Raw genomic sequence first — 22,027 nt, 5'->3', positions numbered from 1 at the left:
TGTGTGGTGTGTATAAGTAAGTGATAGTGGTGTCAGAGGTTTTTACTACTGCTTTTACATCATTAGTTGCAATAATGTGATTTATTTGTTTTGACAAATTCAATTTTATGTCAAGTTCTTGAAGGTAGTTGTGGCATTTCACAAGGATCAGTGTTTGGACCCACACCGTTTATACTAAATGTATACATGCTTTTGTTACAGTATATTTGATTTGATTGGCAAACAGGTAGTGTGCAGGAAAGTTACATAGTGCACCATTAACACTAACTATATTTCCTTTACCGCTTTGAAATAGGCCTATACTATATGTGTTAAATATATTGAGTTACACAGTGATTCCCACACCTACTCACTATTGACACTTGCATCATTAATATGCATTATGGAGGAGGAAACTAGAACTCTCGAGGGAATGGACGTACTGATTTCGACATTTAGGGTTGACATTTCGCTGAATCTGCTAACAATTTTATGTGGAAACTATAGGGCTTCCACTGCTAGCAATAAAGAAGTCCTTGAAAATCTGCACGTTCTACCAGGAAATTACCTATCCCATTGTCAGCACGAATCCATACTGGACTAATCAAAGCTATCGTTATAAGAACACACTTAGTATGTCTAATTATATGTTGTTGTTTTTATTTTTTTATATGTGAACTGCAGTAGATTTGATTTTAATTTATTCTAGTTAAGATAAGTGCTCTTTACATCATGCATTATATGGCACAAGCTGCTAAATAAGAAAAAAAAATGACTGTAAAATAATATCTATTCATATTACCAAGTATTTTCTCAAGTAATAACGAATACAGAAGATACTGACAGGGCCATCACATTTATTAAGAATTATGGGAAACAAATTGCGTGACACTATCTCAGACACTTGTTTCTCTGTCATGGTGCATTTTCAAGAGTGACAAAAAAGCAAATAGTAGATAGAGATTGTAAAACTATAAGGAATCATATCCCAGACAGTTGTTCCTGTATCTTGCAGTATCACAGTGGCAGAAAGGATTAAGTGGGGCTAAAAGTTCAAAGTAGATTACATGTGTTCCTGACTCATGGTTTGATTTTCATTTATCTTTTTTTTTTTTTTTTTTTTTTACATGAATAATTTGTGTATCCAGATGATCCATATACAGTACGTCTGGTGAAGGTACATGGACTTTAAAAACATTATTACCATTTTCTGTACTTCTGTACTGTATACCACAAGAGAAGTTTATTAGCATGTCACGGTAATGCTAACAACATACTTCCTTGTCAATGCCTTATCCGACATTGACCAAGGTTGGGCCTGGTTAGCACTTGGACGAGAGACCGCTGGGGAATACCAGGAGCTGCAGTGGGGTAGCAGTGGCTCCAATGAAAACTGTTGTTGTGTCCTTAAGCAAGACACTTCACCTACATTGCCTAGTATGAGTGTAGTGGTGGTGGTTGGAGGGGCAGCTTTGATTCTGTCTGTTTGCCCCAGAGCAGCTGTGGCTATAATAGTAGTAACTTACCAGTGAAAAAAAAAGATGGTGCAATTTAAAGCGTAATTATTACAAAAATAACTAAATATAAAACATTTTACAGACATTTTGATCATGAGGTTATATATCTGTACTGAGGCAAAACTAACTGTACTATTACATGAGAAAACCCCAAAAAACACACACAATATAACACCTTTTGCTGCCATCACACCATAAAGTATAAACTAATCTAATCAAGTGTATACAAGTTTATTGCCACTTTCCCTGGACACTGCTGCCTCCTTGTGTCGCTGCTTTGGCATTGCACCGTCAATCTTACTATAATCACTCACCGATTTTTGAGGAGTTGCATCACGACCTCCCCCACCCCTCTCCTTCCCTCTCTCCCTTGCACAATCTACCCACCTCCCCCAGTCACCCATCCCTCCCTCCCTCCCTCCCTCTCCCATCTCTCTGGCTTGGATAAATATTGCTGGAAGATATATAACGTGTTGCTATGGTGATCAGCTCAATTTTTTGTATGTGCCCGCGTGTGTATTTGTGCGTGTATGTGCGGCATTTGTGGGAGACAGGGACACGCTGGTGCTTGGGGAGATTTCGATGTGAAAGAAAGAGTGTTTGAGAGAAGAGCAGTTGAAAAAAAAAAAGAAAAAGGGGGGGGGAGAGGGAACCAAAAATAGGACCTGATGTTTTCAATGCATGCCACGCTCTGCTCACCTAGCGTAGCGCCTAACCCCCCTAGCCAAAAAAATGAAAAATGCTCCCCCCCCTTCTCCTCTTCCTCCTCTACCCAATTCGCTTTGGACATCTCCGGGGAGCGTTTAACCTCTCCTCTTCTTCTCCTCACTCCGAACCCTGCTCTCCAGCTGCTCCTTGTCCTCCGGGGACACATTTGCGTGCAGTCTGCCTGATTGGCTTGTGTTTAGGTGATCATTTGCGTTTTGTGTGTGGAACGCATGCTGTCCCCTCTATCAATTAGCGCAGGCTGGTAACGCAATTTGGAGCTGCAAGTCGGGTTTGAGGGGTTTCCAACTCACCATGCAGCCCCAGATGCTGTATATATCGGAAGTTGCTAATGGTCAAGTCGGTACACGCATTTTGGTTTGGATGGGGGTATTAAAAAAAGATTAGACAAGATGCGCTGTTGTTATGCTCCAACAGGGAGAAATCAAAGATGCAACAGGCTATGAGGAAACTGTTAGTGAAAAACAGCTGGTGAGTAAAAGTCACTCTAAGTAATGGCCAATATGAAACAGTAACAGGATCAAATAAATAGACACGCCACCTGCTTGTCTCCATGGAGATGACATCACAACATTTCACATTTTAAAATGAGTAGCAACATTACGTGAGTTACAATGGCAAGTAATGACAGTTTCTCCTGCAAAAAGCTCAAAACACATCCAAAATGTGAAATAAACTGCTACAGTTTAATAACAAATATAAAAGTCTACAACCCTGCTAAATATTTCGTTTGTGCATATTTAGTCAAACAGTCGTAGAAAACCAATTAGCTAACAACAGGGACACTGCAGACTACGCGCACATTCAGCATTGATACTAACTTTGGAATCAGATACAGTTGAAATGAACCTTTCTCTGCTTAAATAAGATGAGAGTCCATGTGTTGAGGATATTAATTGTTTGAAGTTTTCCTTTATCTCCTGCTATATTCCACAGTATGGTATTTAGCTTTTCTGTTAAGTATTTATTAAATTACAGGATACCAAAAAATAAAAATAAAAAAATAACATGCATTCTTAAAGTGAGCCTCTCCATAGATCTGACCACTACCTTGGCCTGGTGGCGTCACGTGTTTTTAGATCAGCTTAAAGGGCCTATATTAAGCTGTTTTCTGTGTTGTTTCCTCATCAAATACATATCTGGTGTTGTGCTTTGTTTCATTCGTATTCGTTTAAGACACAAATCATATATATTTACGCTAACTGTACGTCTAAACATCTAAACTCCACCCACAACCACATTTAAAACAAAGCTGCTGAACTGGGCAGTACCTGGAGGACTAAAGAAACCAGCGAGAGGAGAGGAAGGGTGGGGTCTGGAGGTATAAGGAACAATACTATTGGTCTAACAGGCGTCTACACTTCAAACTCCGCCCCTGCAGTCACATGTTTGTAAACAGAAACACCTGGCTGTAATCAGGGCAGTCATGAGTGATGTCACCAGTTACCTAAAACTGCAGTGGCCTCTGAAGGCAGCACAAACTTCTCGAAGAGTTTTTGATCAGGAAGCTACAAATTCACCTAGTTTGAACTAAAATAGCTAAAAATGACAGTAAGTAATGCTATTCAAACATCATGTGCATAGTTTAGTAGCAATAAAAGGATTTATCGTTTAGTTCTACATTAAGTGCAATACTTCCACATTCTGAGCAGGGTGATGAAAACTTGTTAACACTCTGGGGCATTTTTACTCAAAAATCAGTGGCAGTAAATCAAACTTCCAAGCTTGAGAAATATAGCGCTCTGGTAAACATTCTTATACTATGATGCTACTGCAATATTAAGCGAGGATTTCTACATTACGTGTCAAACACATACCTCCTGGAGTTTGGAGTGTGTCGATCCTGTGTCGATCTGTCTCAAGTCATCTCAACGCAACGGGCTTCTGTCCATGGTCCACGATGAATGAATTAGATGCGACCGTAGCTGTTCCCGGTGTAAATTCCGCTCCTGCTGGTGTGGGATGCAGTCAGCCAACCTTTACCCGTGGTCAGGATACATGGGGTTGTCATGGTGCAAAAAACCAAAGGGTCCAGGGACATCACAGGAGCTCCCACTGCATTACGACATGTGATTAATTATCAATCAGGGAGGAGCTAACTACACTGAAACTAGTTAGCTCCTCCCTTCAGATAGATATAAGGCAGTGTCCACCAGCGATCTGACCAGAACTGAAGAAGCGGCTTGGATGAGCAGCGAAACATCTTCACTCCTACAACTTTTAGTCCAGGTGACAAATATAACTTCAGCTTTTACTTTGGATCAGACTACAACCACAAACGTTTTAAATGACATTTTCACCGCCCTTGATGACAAAACAAGATTGTGTAGCTGTTTATTGATTTAACTAAAGTTTTTGATTCAGTGGATCATAAAATCCTCTTGAAGCGTCTGAAGCATGTTGGATTTGACAGTGCTGTAATTATCTTTCAAACTGAACCCAGGCAGTAGTAGCTTATGGGCTTAAAGATATATATTTTTTAAACTTCAAGCAAAGGAGTGCCTCAGGGCTCAATGTTGGGCCCGCTATTATTGTATTTATTAATTGGTTGCAGTTTAAGTGAGTTTGTGTTTAAGTCAGGCAATTTTAAAACAGCAGCAAGATTTTAATGAAATCCAAAATTCCCTCAATACATATATACATATACATATACAGAATACATATCTCTGAATATTTAAAATCAAAATTATTATAGAAACAAATCTTGTATCCCATCTCTGTACTAGATTATGGAGCTATTACACACATGCAGACTTCAGCTTCTACTTTGAAACCTTTAGATTCACTCTTTTACTCAGCCCTTCCTTTCATAACAGGCGATGAATTAAAAACCTATCCCTGTTCAGTCTATGAAAAAGTACATTGGCCATTACTAGAACAGCACTGTAGAAGATGTATTTATAAGTGACTTGTTGATGCACTGCCTGAATATCTCATTATCGCACATGTTTGTTGAACTTTGATACGGAACTTGGACCTATGCAGTTATTTTGACTCTCCTCTCATGAAAACAAGTGTAGAACTGAGCTTTCCCTGTATAAATAAAGATAAAGGAATTGCCTAAAGTGACTGTGGGTTAAGATATTGATATTATTGATTCAACAATTAATGAAGTAGTAGTAGTAGTAGTAGTAGTAGTAGTAGTAGTAGTAGTAGTAGTAGTAGTAGTAGTAGTAGTAGTAGTAGTAGTAGTAGTAGTAGTAGTAGTAGTAGTAGTGGGATTTCCTGACTTAGTAAAAACTCAGTACTTTGCACCAAATGGTCACTTACAATGGTTCGAATCTTGCCAGCTAATAGCCCACTTGTACTGTGTCCTTTAGCAATACACTTCAACCACCTTGAGTTTGTGCGTCTAGAAAAGCGCAGTATAAATGTATTGATTGCAGTATTGTTCAGTGTGGGAGAAGAATGTGGCATTACACGCAACATGTGCTAAGTTGTGAGGGCAAAGCATTTAAACAGGAGAGTACATAAACACTTATTAGAAAGGCGGAGGAGGAAATATCAAGGGGAGATGGCTAGCAACGCAACACAACAGACGCCATGGCAACCAAAACAGGAGAGAGGGAGACAGTGGGAGGAGAGAAGGAGCGAGGGAGGAAGGATGAGAGAGGGAGGGAGACAGTGGGAGGAGAGAAGGAGCGAGGGAGGGAGGGAGACAGTGGGAGGAGAGAAGGAGCGAGGGAGGAAGGAGGAGAGAGAGGGAGACAGTGGGAGGAGAGAAGGAGCGAGGGAGGAAGGATGAGAGAGGGAGGGAGGCAGTGGGAGGAGAGAGGGAGCAGTGGAGGAAGGATGAGAGAGGGAGGGAGACAGTGGGAGGAGAGAAGGAGCGAGGGAGGAAGGATGAGAGAGGGAGGGAGACAGTGGGAGGAGAGAAGGAGCGAGGGAGACAGTGGGAGGAGAGAAGGAGCGAGGGAGGAAGTAAGAGAGGGAGACAGTGGGAGGAGAGAAGGAGCGAGGGAGGAAGGATGAGAGAGGAAGACAGTGGGAGAAGAGAAGGAGCGAGGGAGGAAGGATGAGAGAGGAAGACAGTGGGAGAAGAGAAGGAGCGAGGGAGGAAGGAAGAGAGAGGGAGACAGTGGGAGGAGAGAAGGAGCGAGGGAGGAAGGAAGAGAGAGAGGGTGGGAGACAGTGGGAGGAGAGAAGGAGCGAGGGAGGAAGGATGAGAGAGGGAGGGAGACAGTGGGAGGAGAGAAGGAGCGAAGGAGGAGAGAGAGAGGGAGACAGTGGGAGGAGAGAAGGAGCGAGGGAGGAAGGATGAGAGAGGAAGACAGTGGGAGGAGAGAAGGAGCAATGGAGGAAGGAAGAGAGAGAGGGAGGAAGACAGTGGGAGGAGAGAAGGAGCAATGGAGGAAGGAAGAGAGAGAGGGAGGGAGACAGTGGGAGGAGAAAAAGAGCGACTGATGAAGGATGAGAGAATAAAGAGAGAAAGAGGGGAAGATTGTGGAAGGAGAGAAGGAGTGAGTGAGGAAGAGAGAATAAAAAGTGAGAGATAGAGAGACAGCAGGAAGAGAGAAGGAGAGAGTGAGGAAGGAAGATAGAGAGGGAGATAGTGGGAAGAGAGAAGGAGTGAGTGAGGAAGGAAAAAGAATAAAGGGAGAGGGAGGGAGGAAGGAAAAAAGAATAAAGAGAGAGAAGGAGAAATTGGGAGAAGAGAAGGAGTGAGTGAGTAAAGAATAAAGAGAGGGAGATGCAATGGGAGGAAGAAAAGAGTGAGTAAGAAAGGAAGAGACGATAAAGAGAGAGAGAATGAGGAGTAAAGAGAGAGGGGGGAACTGAGAGGGAGGGAGAGAAGAGAAAGAAAGGATGAAGAAAAAGAGAAAGCTAGGGAGACAGTAGGAGGAGAGGGAGAGTGAGATATAGTGAGAGAGGGGGGAGACTAAGGAGAAGAGAAAAAAGAGAAGAGGAAGGACTGAGAAGAAAAAGAGAGGAAGGGGGTGACAAAGAGAGACAGAGAAGAGAGAAAAAATGGGAGATGGAAAGATGAGAGAGGGTGGGGGAGGAGAGAGAAAAACTGAGAGGAGCGAAAGGGAGATAGAGAGGAGAAAGGGATGTAGAGTAGAGAAAGGGAGAGGGTGATGTAGAGGAAAGGAGGAAGAAAATAGAGCGGAGAGGAGAAAAGTAAAAGTTAAGGGAGGGATTGAGGGAAAGGTGCAAATAGAAAAGAAGAGGAAGAGAGAGAACAAAGAGGAGAGAGAAAGAGAGAAAGTGAACAGAGAGGACAAAGGGATGTCGGAGAGAGATCGTGAAAGGAGGATGTAAAGAAAAAAACAGAGAGAAGGGAGGGTGTAAGGGAGAAGATGGCTAAGAACAAAAGAGGGAGAAAGAGAAGCAAGAGGAAAGAGAGGAAAAGGGAGAGGCGCATATAGAGGAGATGAGGGTGAAAGAGAGAAGAACAGAGAGGAGAAATGGATGTAGAAGCGAGAGAGGAAGAAGGGATTGTAGAGGATGGAGAGAGAAGAACAGAGAGGAGAGAGAGTGAGAGACAGAACAGAAAGTAGAAAGACATGTAAAGGAGAGAGTGGTATGTAGATGTGTAGATGGAGAGAGGGATGTAGAGGAGAGAGAGGGGGATGTAGAAGAGAAGATGGAAAGAAAGAACAACAGACAGGAGAGAGAGGAAGAGAAAGAAAAAGAAATCAGAGAGGGCAAAGGGATATAGGGGAGAGAGAGGAGGATGTGGAGGGGAGAATGGAGAGAAGAGAGGGATGTAGAGGAGAGAGAGGGGGATGTAGAGGAGGGACAGAGACAGAGGTAGAGAAGTGAATGTAACGGTTGAGTGGAGCTAACCCTCCTGCAGTCGGCTCATATCAGCGTTGCACAGATGGCCTTTTTCTGGAACATTCACACACTTGTTGCCTCTCACCACGTCTCCCTCTCTCCTCTCTGCTCCTCTCTTTCCCTCTATCCTCAGTCTCCCTGACCTTTGCTGTTTGTCTTACTCTCTTTCCCTTCCTCTCATGATCCCCTTTCCTCTATTTTCCCTTCTGTCCATTGCTGTCTTTCCCAGCCTCTCCCTTTCTCTCTCGCTCTCTCTTCTCTCTACCCTGATGTTTGTCTCTCCCTCTGTTTCTCTTTGTGCTTGATTCTCTCATTATTTCTCTCTCCCAGCCTCTCCTTTCTTCTTATTCACCGACTTTCTCTCTGTCTCTTTCTCCTTTCCTCTGTCTCACTTTCTCTCTTTCTCTCCTTTTCTTTATCCCCTATTTTCCCTTCTGTCCATTTCTCTCTTTCCCAGCCTCTCCCTCTATCTCTCTCTCTTCTCTCGACGCTGATGTTTTGTAGGTGTCTCTCTCTCTCTCCCAGCCTCTCCTCTCCTCTTATTCACTGACTCTCTCTATATCCTTTCCTCTGTCTCACTTTCTCTCTTTCTCTCCTTTTCTTTATCCCCTTTCCTGTATTTTCCCTTCCGTCCATTTCTCTCTTTCCCTACTTCTCCCCTCTGTCTCTCTCTTCTCTCTACACTGATGTTTGTCTCTTCCTCGGTCCTTTCCACCTATTTGTGTATGTTTCTCCCTCCCTCTCTCTCTCTGTCTCTCGTTTTCTCCCAGCCTCTTCTCTCTCTCTCTCTCTCTCTGTGTCTCTCTCCCACCCTCCTCTGTCTCTCTCTCTTTCTCTCCTTTCCTTTATCCTCTTTCCTGTATTTTCCCTTATGTCCATTGCTCTCTTTCCCAGCCTCTCTCTTTCTCTCTCTCTGTCTTCTCTCTACGCTGATGTTTGTCTATCCCTCTGTCTCTTCTACCTATTTGTGTTTGTTTCTTCCTCTATTGCTACTCTCCTACTCTCTCTCTCTCTCTCTCTCTCTCTCTCTCTCTCCTTTCCTCTGTCTCACTTTCTCTCATTCTCTCCTATTCTTCATCCCCTTTCTTGCATTTCCCCTTCTGTCTATTACTCTCTTTCCCAGCCTCTCCCGTCTCTCTTTCTCTCTCTCTTCCTCCTTTTTGTGCATGTCTCTTTTTCCTCCCCTTTCTTTCTCTCTCCTTCTCTACATAATCATTTCTCCCCCTCTCTCTCCCAGCCTCTCCTCTTCTTTTTTACTCACTCTCTCTTGTACTGTCTGAATTTTCCATCCCTTTGACATCTATAAACTTATTCCGCCACGCCCACTTTTGCTGTAAATGTGCTTAAACTCCCGGTTAAGTGGGAATCCCGTTCATTTCAATGGAGAAATTTGGGAAAAGTTTTGACATAAAGTCGGTCGTTTTGTGTCAAATGTTTATGTGCAACAACAAGTCAACGCTGCACTGATTCTCCAGGAGGCTTTAAAACAGCTTTGTGGTCCCTGTAGAACTTATTTTCTGTCAAGATCGGCAGCTCCGTGCGAAATAATACAACGCGAACGGCAACTCACGGAATAAGGTGAATATGGAAAGGTTGCCCCAATGAAAATCACAGTTAATAAATTATATAAAACTCAACAGTCCCGCCAACTTTAAAGTCCGCAGTGGTTCCGAAAGCGATTTGTCCGTTCATTTTTCCCATCGATTTTTCCAAAAATTTCAAATAGTAGGAGTTCAAAGGCATCACAGAGGCTAACCAGCTACATCCATAACCTGTGAATGTGTGTTAAGGCCAGAAACGACATTTAAAACGCAAGATTCTGCAAAATGCTTTCATAACTTAGCGGTTTATAAAGTTTCAGAAACAGACTTCGTTCAAATAATCCTCTGAATCTGACAATATTTGGAAAAACCCTGAGTCTTTTCTAACCCAATGACAAACCCCACACAGCACAGCCCTCCTCCTCGTGCTCCCGCTGTGATGGATGCTACACTGTGCAGATCAAATGTTGCTCTGCTCAGACGGACCCGGGTCAAGCGCGCGCGATGACCCTGCTCTCCGCTGGCTCCCTGGCACCGCACAGACTGCCCTTTGTGACAGAGCGTGTTAAGTCCAGTCGCGGGCGAGATGTGATAGACAGCCCGGGCCCTGGTTCCCCCCTCCTTCCCCACCTCCCTCCACCCCACCCACCCACCCAGCCTGGAGGGGAGAGGAACAGTGTGTGCACCAGGATAATGCCACCAGGACATGGAGGAGATGAATTAGGTTGTGTAAAAAAAAACGACTAGTTTGGGCAGATACTGTTTATACTTGTATTTCGTGCTGCATAGGAACGGTCTACATTAGAAAATAAAATCGTTTAATTCATACATTTTCTGATCTATGTTTATAATGCTGCTTCCTCATCCAAAACAAACCTGGAGTTGTGTTTTGTTTAGGCTCTGCTCCACCTTGTGATGTCATCTGGTAATACAGGAAGTGCTCTACTGTCTTTTTAAACGCCATACATCGTCACTAGAATTTTTTATTTTATTTATTTTTTTATAATTTCAGTCCTGCAATTTCCAATCTCTACTAAACAAAAGGTAAAATGTAGCAGTTAGCTTGAAAACTACCACTTCATGACATCACAAGGTGGAACTGAGCGTTTTGAGCTTTGGAAATATAGACAGACTAATAATAACGGGTGACTCAAACATGTGCGAATGAAACAAAACACAACTCCAGGTCTGTTTTTGATGAGGTAACAGCATTCTAACATGACTTAAAGCGCACAAGAGTTTGCGTAATATAGGACCTTTAATTCAGACATATTTTACATTATATTGATTTGTTGTGCAGTTAGTTTGTAAGCTAGTGAGTTACAGCTACTTTCCATCTATAGTGAAACAGTCAATCGCTTATCCACGTCTACACTGATATTCCAAAACACCTCTGAGTCCCCTCTCCCTTTGTGCTAAGTCACTCCCCCTTCAGAGCTTTGGGATCTGACACACTTTGCACGTATCTGTTGCACGAGTCTGTTTGTTGGAGATGAAGTGCTAAGGAGAAACTACCGTACTTTAAGTTTCCATTTTGTTGCATAAAGCTAATTTGAGCTAAACAAAAATAGCTCCGTGGATAAAAAATTTGTTTATTAAAAATCAAAGACACACATTTAGTCTGTTATGCTGCCCATTGTTATGTCTCAGTATCAGAAACCCTCTTTTTCCATCTTTTTGTTTGCTACATTTCTAGACTGATGTAAAATTACCACGGGTTCTATCCCACCAAAACCACTCCACACGCTTTAAACCCACAGGTGTCTTGTCCTGTGTTGTCCTATGGCAGTGAGCAGTCTCTGAACGTGACCCATGATGCTCCAGCCTGTGTAGTGTGTCTCCCTCGTGTGTTCAAACTGCGTATTACATCCAATAATAAACACCACTAGAAGTTATAGATATTTATTTACTCATTCATATATTTTTGCTCTTTTATGAGTAACCCCCTTATTTGAACTTGTTATCTGTATAATTAATTAAAGCCATACTATGTAACTTTTTTGCCATTTTTAGACAAAAATAAAAGCATGGTTTGTGTTTCCCCCCCCCTTCATTTTGGTTTTGTTTATTGCACGATTGATTGCATCTCCACAAACGTGACTCTTATTTGCCCTGGGGGAGGTTCTTGTTCTGCTTGTTTCCATGGAAATGTGGTTCCTTTTACTACAATGTTCCACAGTATGACATAAAGCTTATCTAGCTGGAGAGTATGTTTTTAGGTTTTTATTTCAATAGAATCGAGTAACATACCACCTCCAGAAAGTTACATACTGTATCTTTAAATATGTTCATAAAGACAAATATTAGGACTTAGCAGAGGATCGGCTGTAGAGTTCTCCCTTAAAAAGATTCAAGCTGATCATTGACAAAATCTCGATCTCGCACATTTCATGAAAGTTTACCTGCAAAATCGACATTTCAGAGCTTTCTAAGTATGTTAAAGTTGCTTCGCCTCACTATTTACTCACCCGAACTTGTATTTGGAGTGATTGTGCGTGTTTTGAGCAATCTTTAATGGCTTATTTTCAAGACGCCATATTGCCGATCTACCCCGTTTGCACCGCCGTACGCCCACTGCTCTATACTGTGAACAATAATGACAAAAGAGCCACACGTAACACTTGCATTGTTTTTAATGTCAGATTGTACAAGGAGTCTTTTTTACACTATGTACCACAATAGACAGCACCAGCTCGGCTTATATTTACAATAGATTCCACCGGATCAACCAACACAAATGATGTCGTGGAAACGTGGCCAGACAGGAGAAGAGGTGGAGGGCACCCAGCTGAAGACGAGAGACAGACAGAGGTGGGTATAGTAGTACTGTTACTTGAAAATAACATTACTCAAGTATAAATACAAAGTAGTGGTCCAAGTAAGAGTTTAAAAAAAAGTGTTTGGGCGAAACGACTACTCAAGTAAGAGTATCTCCCACTTTGTAACATCTAGTTAATGATTTGAGGTTAATGTAACTGGAGGGACAAAATGTGAAATAATGCACAAAATTTTGTGTTTTCAAAAGATGGACCACAAAAATGAGACAAACTAAATCATATCAAAAAGCGAAGTGCAAGAAACACAAATGTTCAAATGTATTTATATTATCAACATAAAGCTTTTGTCACTTTGCAGACTTACTCACAGTGGGAAGAGTAACCAAAACTTTTAGTCATGTAAGAGTACTGTTAGACTGTACAATACATTACTCAAAAAGGAGCAAAAGTGTGGTATCTGAAGTAAAACTTACTTGAGTAAGTTTGTAACTGAATACTACCCACCTCTATCCACAAAGAATTTGAAATGAACAGGCAAGGTGTAAACATGAAAATGGAAAATTAAATGAAATTGAAAATACAAAGCAGTACAATGCAGTTTAATACGGCGTACTTTTGGTATTGTTTTATTCTCAAAAAGGACTGTGGTTGCCATGGTCCTGGTTGACTGCTCTTGTGGCTGACTGGTTGGCACATTGAGCAGTTTTTAAACTTTTAAAGTTTTTATCTTACATTTTTCAGTTAATATTTTGTGATTTTGACCAACTAAGAAATGCAGCTTCTGCAGTTCAAAACACAGAAGTTAAGGACTATTGGACTGTGTGATTTCAGCAGTTCATCCTGTTTCCATGGCAACCCTGTATGAAGCTAGCTATGCCAACCAGCTAGCTCTGAAATGCTGCAGACTTTTTACACCAAAGTAACAGGTTTTCTACACAAAATATGGCAGAAGACATTTCAAAGGGAATGGCCCATCTCATCAGTGACCGAAACAACAGAGCTGAGTGAGACTGAGGCTGAGGAGAGGCCTCCTATTATGTCTCCAGAGTTCACCTGGCTCCCCCTGGAGGCTGATCTGAAGCTGCAGGACACACAATCTGCTGACCCTACCTGTTGAGCTGCACTGAGAAGTTATTATTTTTGTATTTTACTGCTCAGTGTGCTTAAATTGCCCCTTTATTTATTTATTTATTTATTTGTATTTAAACGGAACATTCATGTGAAGGCCTTTATCTTGGATTTAATATTTGGGCTTAAATCTTATCATTTTGAAAGTTGGTTCAAATGCAGACATTTCATACAAGATGAAATTTCAATATAAACTAGTGCATATATTTTCAGAACAGGTTTGTAGAGGTCTAGACTAGAGCAGTAAGATGTAAGAATAATCCAAATTTGAATGCTCTCAATAGTAACACAAAGAGTTATTTAAAGGCCCTGTACACGATCTCTTCATCTATTTGCTCCAGTACAGACATATTGTATAAGCAACTCTTAAAGTCAAAATATGCCCTCCACTGTGTGCAGTCTGCATCTAATTACAATGCATTTTACTGTTCAAGAATGAAGAAGTCCACATTTACATTCTAGTTAACTCTCTGAGTTGTGAAAAGTGCTTATAAAACTCATCATGGTGAATAATTGTGATGCTCCAAATGCATAGTGAGGACTTTGGACCACTGCAAACGGTTTAAAAATAACTAGTACTGTTTTTCACATTTTTATGACAGGAAAGATTTGATACAGCATCTTTGAGTTGCATGATTTCATCTTTAAATTAAAAAAAAATCTTATATTCTATTATGTAAAAAAGAAATACCTACTAATACTGTAGTTTAGACCTCTGTTCTATGTTCTGAAATGCATGGGATTCTTAGATTTTGTTTTTTTTTTAATCTTTCAGCAGAAGTATTTGTTTTTAGTAATTCATAATGGACTGCAAAAAGTGTTGCTTATCATTCAGTCCTAAAGTCTCAACATAACACAGAATGGTACAGGAAATCCATCTTTAAAGAGGGGGTGTTGCTAAAACATAACACATTTAGATCCCCGTGTTACCTATTATTGTTTTGAAAATGCTACGTTTACCCAAAACAGTGCATTAACATTAAAAAAAAAAAAGTTTCACCCCTCGTTTTGCTTCCCCTTCACAGCGCTATCACAACACATTCAACGTGCATCCCACTAATGAAACTACTGCACATCATATCAGGTTTGTCAAGTTGTTGTGTACAGTTTTTTTTATTATGTTTTTGTTTATTTATGCATTATATTGTTGTGTGGGATGACGCAGGTTGTGAGTGGAGGGTCTGAATAGTGTTCATGAGAGATCACTAAAATACTCAAACATGCATGGATGACATTTAAAACCTCTTCCGGCATGTTTCTAATGAGCGAACAATGTTATAATACAGTAGGAAGCTCCAAAAAAAATTCTATTTTGCACAGTACTCCCTCTCTAAATATAAAAACATATTATTGGCACTTGAGTGTTTTTACATGGTTAATTCTTGTCCCCATTGTCACACTTTCTACAAATTACTCGTTTGTGTGTGGTCATTTGGCAGATTATTAGCCATTACCCAATGCACTTCTGTAGTGGAAAAACAAGCCAGATCCAAAACTGTGCCGTACCAAACTGCAGAGTAAAGCATTGTTGAAAATAAACAATAACCTGATAACTTCCTTTGTTGTCATCACTAGTGAGAGTCAAGTTGTGAAGGGCTGCATATTATGATAAAATTCCAATTTGTTTATGAAAAAAAGTATATTGTAATAATATAGTGGAACTAAACACCTTTTTCAATTTTTTATCATTTGTTTGCTACTAAACTGTGTATACGGTGTTTGAATAGCATCATTTACTCTTCATAGTCCTTTTTTTGGCAGTTATAGTGCAAACTAGGTAAATTTGCAGCTTTCTGGTCATAAACTCTTCTGCCACTCCTTTCCCCTCACTGTTTTACTCCTCCATGTACAGCCCACTTTAGCAGCTCCATTTGAAATGCAGCTGTGGGCGAGGTTTAGGTGTGTTTAATTAGACAGTATTCCATCTGACAAAGGAGTGAGATAAACTAAATTAATAGAAATGAATTATTTTTTGTCTGAATTTAATAATTAAAATTACTGTAATATCCAGAGTCATCAAATATTGTAATTTTGTCATAATGTGCAGCACTGGCTACAAGTTACCACAACTAATACAGAATTTAAAAAAAACACACATTTGTGGAATTTGAAGCCCAGTAGTCCACATTCTCTCTCTCACACGCACAGAGTATTGGGAGCAGGTTTAGCAGCAGAGGCAGAGTCCTATGATGGCAGTGGAGTCGTGGAGCACGTGGAGCAGCAGGTATAAGCGTGAGGGGCTGTCCGCTCAGGGGCACACGTTTGGGGTTAGGCCTGCTCCTTTGACCAGGTAGAGCAGGAGGAATGCCCAGTTTCCACCAAGCAGAAAGCTACTCAGGTGTCCAATACTTCATCCATGTTCATTTCAGATAAATGATTGTTATATAAAAAGGCAGAATGGTGACATTGGACTTTATTTTACAATAAAGCAAGAGCAATGTTGTATGCATTTTTGCCAAACTGCTACAACAATTTGTATAATGTAAGTGATAACATGTCAGATGTAATGGCCTTTAAACCAGTCGACTGCTACATTAGAATATGTTTGAGCTAGTCTCAGACCAGTAAGCATCTTGATTACACATGGCATTTGAAGTACCAGGTTAGAGACATGTTTGACATCACTAATTATAAACATCCAACTTATTCACACAAATTAATAAATTAATCTGAATGTTGTATACTTGTACTACTTGATGTTTTTTTTTAAACTTTGTTGTTTGCACATGACACTTTGTCTCCCAACGTATTGTACAAGAAATGCTGTGTAAGATTCAAACTAGGAAAGTCTCAAGGACAGAATTAAACTTCCATGTTTCATTTGCATTTGTGCGTTTGGACAAATGTATTTTGCCCAGACTGAATCGTACTGTGGAAGCACGAGCCAGAACACTGGCTGCTTTGCTGCACTCAGCCAACTACGCTGACTTTGAACACTGGTTGGTGGAAGCTGGGCTGGTCCTCAGCTTAAGGACAATGTGTGACCATTGTGACAGATGAGAGCCCCTGAAGACCTTCCACAGAAGGCCATCCACAGGAGGCCAGGCTCAGACCAGGCTGTGCTCAGGACAGGGGCAGAGAAGAGAACGTGTGTCATCTAAAGTCAGACTTTTATTATTAGTATCAGAGTGGGCCAAGGCATGAGTCTTCATCAGCCGTCCATGGCACAGGAGCAGAGTCTAGAGCATCCTGTTGCGTTTATGAGTGGGGGAGTCTGTGATGACGTCACTACAGGGGGCAGGGCCACGTTTGCGGTTGGCAGTGGAATCCAAATGGAGCGCCATCTCCTCGGCGATAAAAGTGTTAAGGTCCACATCGTGTAGGCCATTCCTGCGCCGGCCCAGGGACTGAGCGGGGTGAGTGGGGGAGCCAGGGGGCCCGGAGCGCACAGAGATACTCGCCATAGCACCACTGAGGCCTGCAGGGGAACAACAACATGTCACATCACCAAAACCTCCTTATACTTGTGTTCAGAGAGCTACTTTTTACAGCTGAGACAATAGTAGAACTGGGAGCCCTGCTTTCAAGTCAAGATTCTGTTTATAGTCACATTTTCACACATTTGAGAGAGATCACAATGCATTGTGCATTAAATCTACTTTGATATTACGGTGGAGTAATTAATCCTATGGTATTAGTCCTTTAGTATGACCTGCCCACAGCCCACATAACTACAGCCACCAGGATGCACACATGAGGTTGCTGTACTAACCATGCAGTGCGATGGCCTCTCTGAAAGGCTGCAGGTCCGTCTCCACAGAGCTTCCTGTCTCTGGAGGGGCGGGCCGGTTAGCTGACACCACAGACACTCTGGGCGGGGCTCGAGTTGTCCGAGGGGGCGGGGCTTTTCCACACAGGAAGCTGATGAGGTCCTCACGCCGGATGGTTCTTCTGCGTTTCTTCACCCAGGCGATCACCTCCTTATTCCTGCGCTGGCAGCCGACATGAATGCCCAAGTCATAGCTGCGCTGACGGGCCTCTGTGCTCTCTGAGGAGAAACACAATCATCACTTGCACATACATGTAGTACTCATGCAGTAACACTTATTAAATTTTTATCTGATTTCTCCAGAAATCTTGTCTGTGTCAATATCATAGACTGTATATGGACATAGCTCGCTCGCTAGTTGCTGTGTTCCAAAAAGGAAGTGAGCAAAGGTGTGATTTGGCACCATCAACTCACAATTCACTTTCTATAGAAATACCATCCCCCTCTCTCTTAATTGCTGCTGTCAGACCCATCATTTTGGTCTTAAAATGTTAACCCACTCAATATGAGCTTGGTGGGTTTTTTTCACTATTTTGTCCTTAAGTCAAGATATGAACATTAATAACAGACCAATCAGCTGGCCATTTTCACCAAAGTCACCCCCAATTGTTTTAGCAACAGGTTTATCGACAGCGTTGCCAAGCACTTGCCCTCTGCCAAACCAGCAGTGTAAAAAAACTAATTATGAGGAATCTGGCAGAGAAACATTTATGGCATATGGAAAACACTATTAGCTGTACAACTTTGTAGCTCTAATGCTAAAAAAAAAACAAAAACACATTATACATATCATCACACTTTTGCGCATATGACAAAGAAACACAAACATAAAATATTCACGTTGTACACAATACATCAAGTACGCCATACAAACTGCTTCTCCTAGCGGTGTACCATGTACAATGAGCAGTACTCATGAATAAAATACAACACACATTATCCAGTTATGTCATCAGGTAAGCTCTGATTGGGAGGTTAACATACAGTTTAGAAATTTTGTTATAGAGTAGTGCAGAACTGTAGTTCTCTTTATGTGCATCTAAATGTAATGAATAGTTTCTCTGTGAATCCCAACTACACTGTGTGACACTCACCTTTGTATAGGTTAGTGACAGCAGTGGCGGCGTTCTGGAAGGGCACCCAGAGGGACAGGCCTTGCTGCTGTTGACATACTCTATCTGGAAGGAAAAAAAAACCAACAACATAAAACTCATGCTCTGTATGGCAACGTAAACAAGAGACAAATCTCTCACACAAGACCTATTAAACATTGAGTTTGTATGCCAACAACAGTCTTCAATCAGATGCCCTCCCAGTCAGCAAAGGAAAATATTTCACTTGATAAGGACCAACCCATATCCCTTTGAGATAAAAAAGGAGGTGATATTTTTGCAGTCTGTCAAGAAGGTACCCAGTTGTGCGAGCAAAGGACTGTATAAGACCTTAATGCTTGCACATCTTTTTTGCTTTTATCATAGTTTACAACTATTATTCATTGTTTTATGTTGCACCATATTGCTGAAGCACATTCCCAGTTTGAGAATTTTGTTGACAGGCAATGGCAATAAAACTGATTCTGATCCCATTCTAGTAGTTAGCCCACTGTCTTTTTGCAATACTTGAACCTCAACAGTGCAGGAATATTACAATAGATACCTTTGTTTAAAAGATATTGAAACTTTTGGATATTTTTATTAAAAAATCTGATATTTTAGGTAGTTTTCCCAATTACAGACTATATGCTCAACATTATAATTCATATTTTCACACATCACAACTACAATATCCGCTTATTGACAACATATCTTCTACAGTTATGTCTTATGGTGCCATCAAGAAAGGCTTGAAACTTGCATTCAATTAAATATTTCTAAACTTACATATGCCCTTATACACATATTAAATCAGACACATTAAAGCAAGAGAAGTTGCCATGTTTAGGAAAAATAATTTCTCAAGATTTAATATCTATTATCTAATCTATGGAGAATCTATAGTGTACTGCTGCTTAGACTACACATCGTTTACTAAACTCCTTGCGCCATTTTGGGGAGTGTTTTTTGTGCTTTGATAAACACAAAGCCAATACCAGTAATGTCGTGCACAGACTGAGCGGCTGTGTTTTTCTAATCAATAACACTGTTTGTTAGCATTTCAACTTGATGTTAGGGTTAGAAAACGAGGATTTAGTCGACTAACTCCTGCCTGGCTTTCGCCATTTTGACGAGCTTGGCATTATTTATCGGCTGAACAAATGGCATTTAGGTGAGCCATATTGTGTAAAAGCCGGACGCCGTGGGGAAGGAAACAAGAGTTAGCAGTGTCAGCGATGTACATTGACCAAAAAAGATTTCCAAGTATTGTATCTTTGTTGTCATGTGTGGCGTGGTACTGCCAGAGTGATTGCAACACAGCAGTCAGCTGTGTCAAAGCCTGACACTGACCGGTAGTTAGCTGTTAGCACTTAGTTAGCTCAGAGGTAACGGTCTGAAAACTCCACAAAAACCGACGTTTCTGTCGATTGTGTGCCCGCAGAAAAGTTCCTGATACGTTTAAAACCACACATGCGTCGTGTGATGTTAAAAAATGGCAAACATAACGTAAAAGGGCCGTAATGGCCTCAAGTGAAATGTAAACTAGGTGCTAAGGATGCTAAGGGTATTAGCATATCCGGTGCCCTTTGTGTGTAGCTCTCCACCCAGCAATAACGTTAGCAGGGTTCATGCGGATAGCAGCCAATTTAATATAATGCTCTCCAATGCAGATTTAAAACTTAAATTCAGCATGCCTGTAACTTAACACCACAATAATGCATTAAAACAACTAAAATATGCTATTTGAATGCTCCACTTTTAATAGAATTTTTCTAATCTAGACTTTTTTATTTTATTTAGGATTTTAAGAAAAACCTTACACGCAACAGGAAACTGATTGTTATGCAAACCATTTCTTAAACAGATTTACAGATTATTTTAACAAATCTTGAGAAAATTATTGGATTTTGACACAAAATATGCACAGTATTTATGGTACGTCAATGCAATCATGAAGCTCACGGATTGGAAAAAAATGCTGAAAAATATTCTGATACCTGCTGCAATCAGATTTGATGATTTTATGCCAATTAGGCTTTTTGTTTTTACAATCTCTTCAATCTCAATGCTTTTTATTACCTCACAGAAGTCAGCTGGTTAGCTTGAGGAGGAGGATTAGCTCCCTTTAGCCTTTAGCTTGTGCTAGTTAGCCTTAGCTCAAACTTGGCTATTTTTAGTACAAACCTTTATATAGTTGTGCTACAGCCGTGGCGGAGTTTTGGAAGAGATGCCATAGCTTCTGTGGGCTCTGCTCTGTCTCCTCTTCGCTCGGTTCTTCTTGATCGGCCTCGGCTAAACACTGTCGTTCCCATTTGGAGAACCAATGCTCCGGGCCGTGCTCCTGGATCTGCGCTTCCCCCTCCTCCTTCCTCTCCTCCATGGCTCAGATCTCGGGGCTTTTCGGTTCGGATACGAGCTTATTTCTCGACAAGTCTCAAGATCTTTCAGCCCAAAGTGTAAAAAAGCAATTACCCCAGCGATCTATGTAAAAAAGAACGAAAGAACTGCGGTTAGAGCCACATTATGTACGTTTAAAATCCGCCTGCTCAGTCTGAAACTAAAGAACGCGACGATGACAACACCTAGGAATTTCTGGAGCTGGCACCCGCACGAAGCCCCGCCCAAATTCCCACTTTCTAGCGATACGATTGGTTGAAGCAAGTTTTTAAGGCGGGACTCTATGGGGAACAGCGACTCTGATTGGCCGGTGAGAAAAAAAGAAAAGGTCAGAGAAAAACAACACTGTGGCTGCGTCCTATTTCTGAAGACTTGGCTCCTTGAAGCTTCCTACTCGTCTCCTGAATGCTAATCCCGCCCACAGACAAAGATTAACCAATAGGAAACAACTTGCCACTTCTTTTAAATGGCTGTTTTTACAATGTGGGTGGCATCCATAGCTAAGGAATCGAGGCGACAAGGCTTTGAGGAGACAAGTGATTAAAAATGGGAAGCACCCGGTTCTGATCCCACCCTGAGCTGTCTGCATTCTGTTCGGTAGGGGGCGCGCTGACCAATAAGACTATTGACTGTAATATAAGGTTGTTTGTCGTCTATGTTGTTGTTTTCGAGACCCTTCTTTTCAACCGAGCCCTCTTTTTATCACTAAGCTGTTACAATTAATTGTTTTGAACTGAATTTGAGCATAATCTACTTATAAATCCTCCTGTGTCCCACGGCTACAAGACAGGCCTTAAGAAAGGGATTAGTAAAGAAATTTAAAAGAATAGGGCTTTGTTTTACAGATTTCTTTCTTTTTCAAAATATGGTCTGCAAAATATGAAGTTGTTGCCTGGTAAATCCAAAATAATATCTCTGTATTTTTTATACCGAGGGATATCAGTCTAGTTCCCTCTGTTGTGTCTCAAGCCAGAACCAAAACATGATCATGCAATCAGATAAATTGATTTCAATGACGTGTGTGAAACAGAGGACTTAACATCTATCATTTACAAACAAAATAAAGTATTGGACAAATGTGTATTCTGGATCCCAGTCAAATCTATTTGATAATATTCAAAAACATGAATAGGCTAATTTTGAATATCTTAAATTATTGGTGTTCTGATAGACTACTATTAAAAGGGTGCACACTTGTAAATCTCTGTATCTCTAATGAGTGCACCTTTAATGTCTCTGTATTACTATACTGTACTTTTATTCAACTTCTTTTAATGTGTTTGTTTTTACCCCAGTTATAAGCAGTAAACATTCACTG

General features: G+C 41.0%; 1 protein-coding gene across 1 annotated transcript; it reads right to left on the bottom strand.

Annotated features, from left to right (window-relative positions):
* Nucleotides 1-12,159: 12,159 nt before the first annotated feature.
* On the bottom strand, nucleotides 12,160-20,950 carry hapstr1b (HUWE1 associated protein modifying stress responses b). The gene is made up of 4 exons (XM_033971029.2): nucleotides 20,497-20,950; nucleotides 18,313-18,396; nucleotides 17,162-17,437; nucleotides 12,160-16,867 (listed from the first exon to the last, which is right to left on the bottom strand). Exons 1-4 carry the CDS (start codon nucleotides 20,690-20,692, stop codon nucleotides 16,629-16,631), a joined length of 795 nt encoding a protein of 264 aa, XP_033826920.1. The 5' UTR covers nucleotides 20,693-20,950; the 3' UTR covers nucleotides 12,160-16,628.
* Nucleotides 20,951-22,027: the final 1,077 nt, after the last annotated feature.

The sequence above is a fragment of the Periophthalmus magnuspinnatus genome, chromosome 1 (genome assembly GCF_009829125.3).
Source record: "Periophthalmus magnuspinnatus isolate fPerMag1 chromosome 1, fPerMag1.2.pri, whole genome shotgun sequence".
NCBI classification, from domain to species: domain Eukaryota; kingdom Metazoa; phylum Chordata; class Actinopteri; order Gobiiformes; family Gobiidae; genus Periophthalmus; species Periophthalmus magnuspinnatus.
The sequence above is the reverse complement of the archived record's forward strand: the minus strand, read 5'-3'. Positions and strand labels throughout refer to the sequence as shown.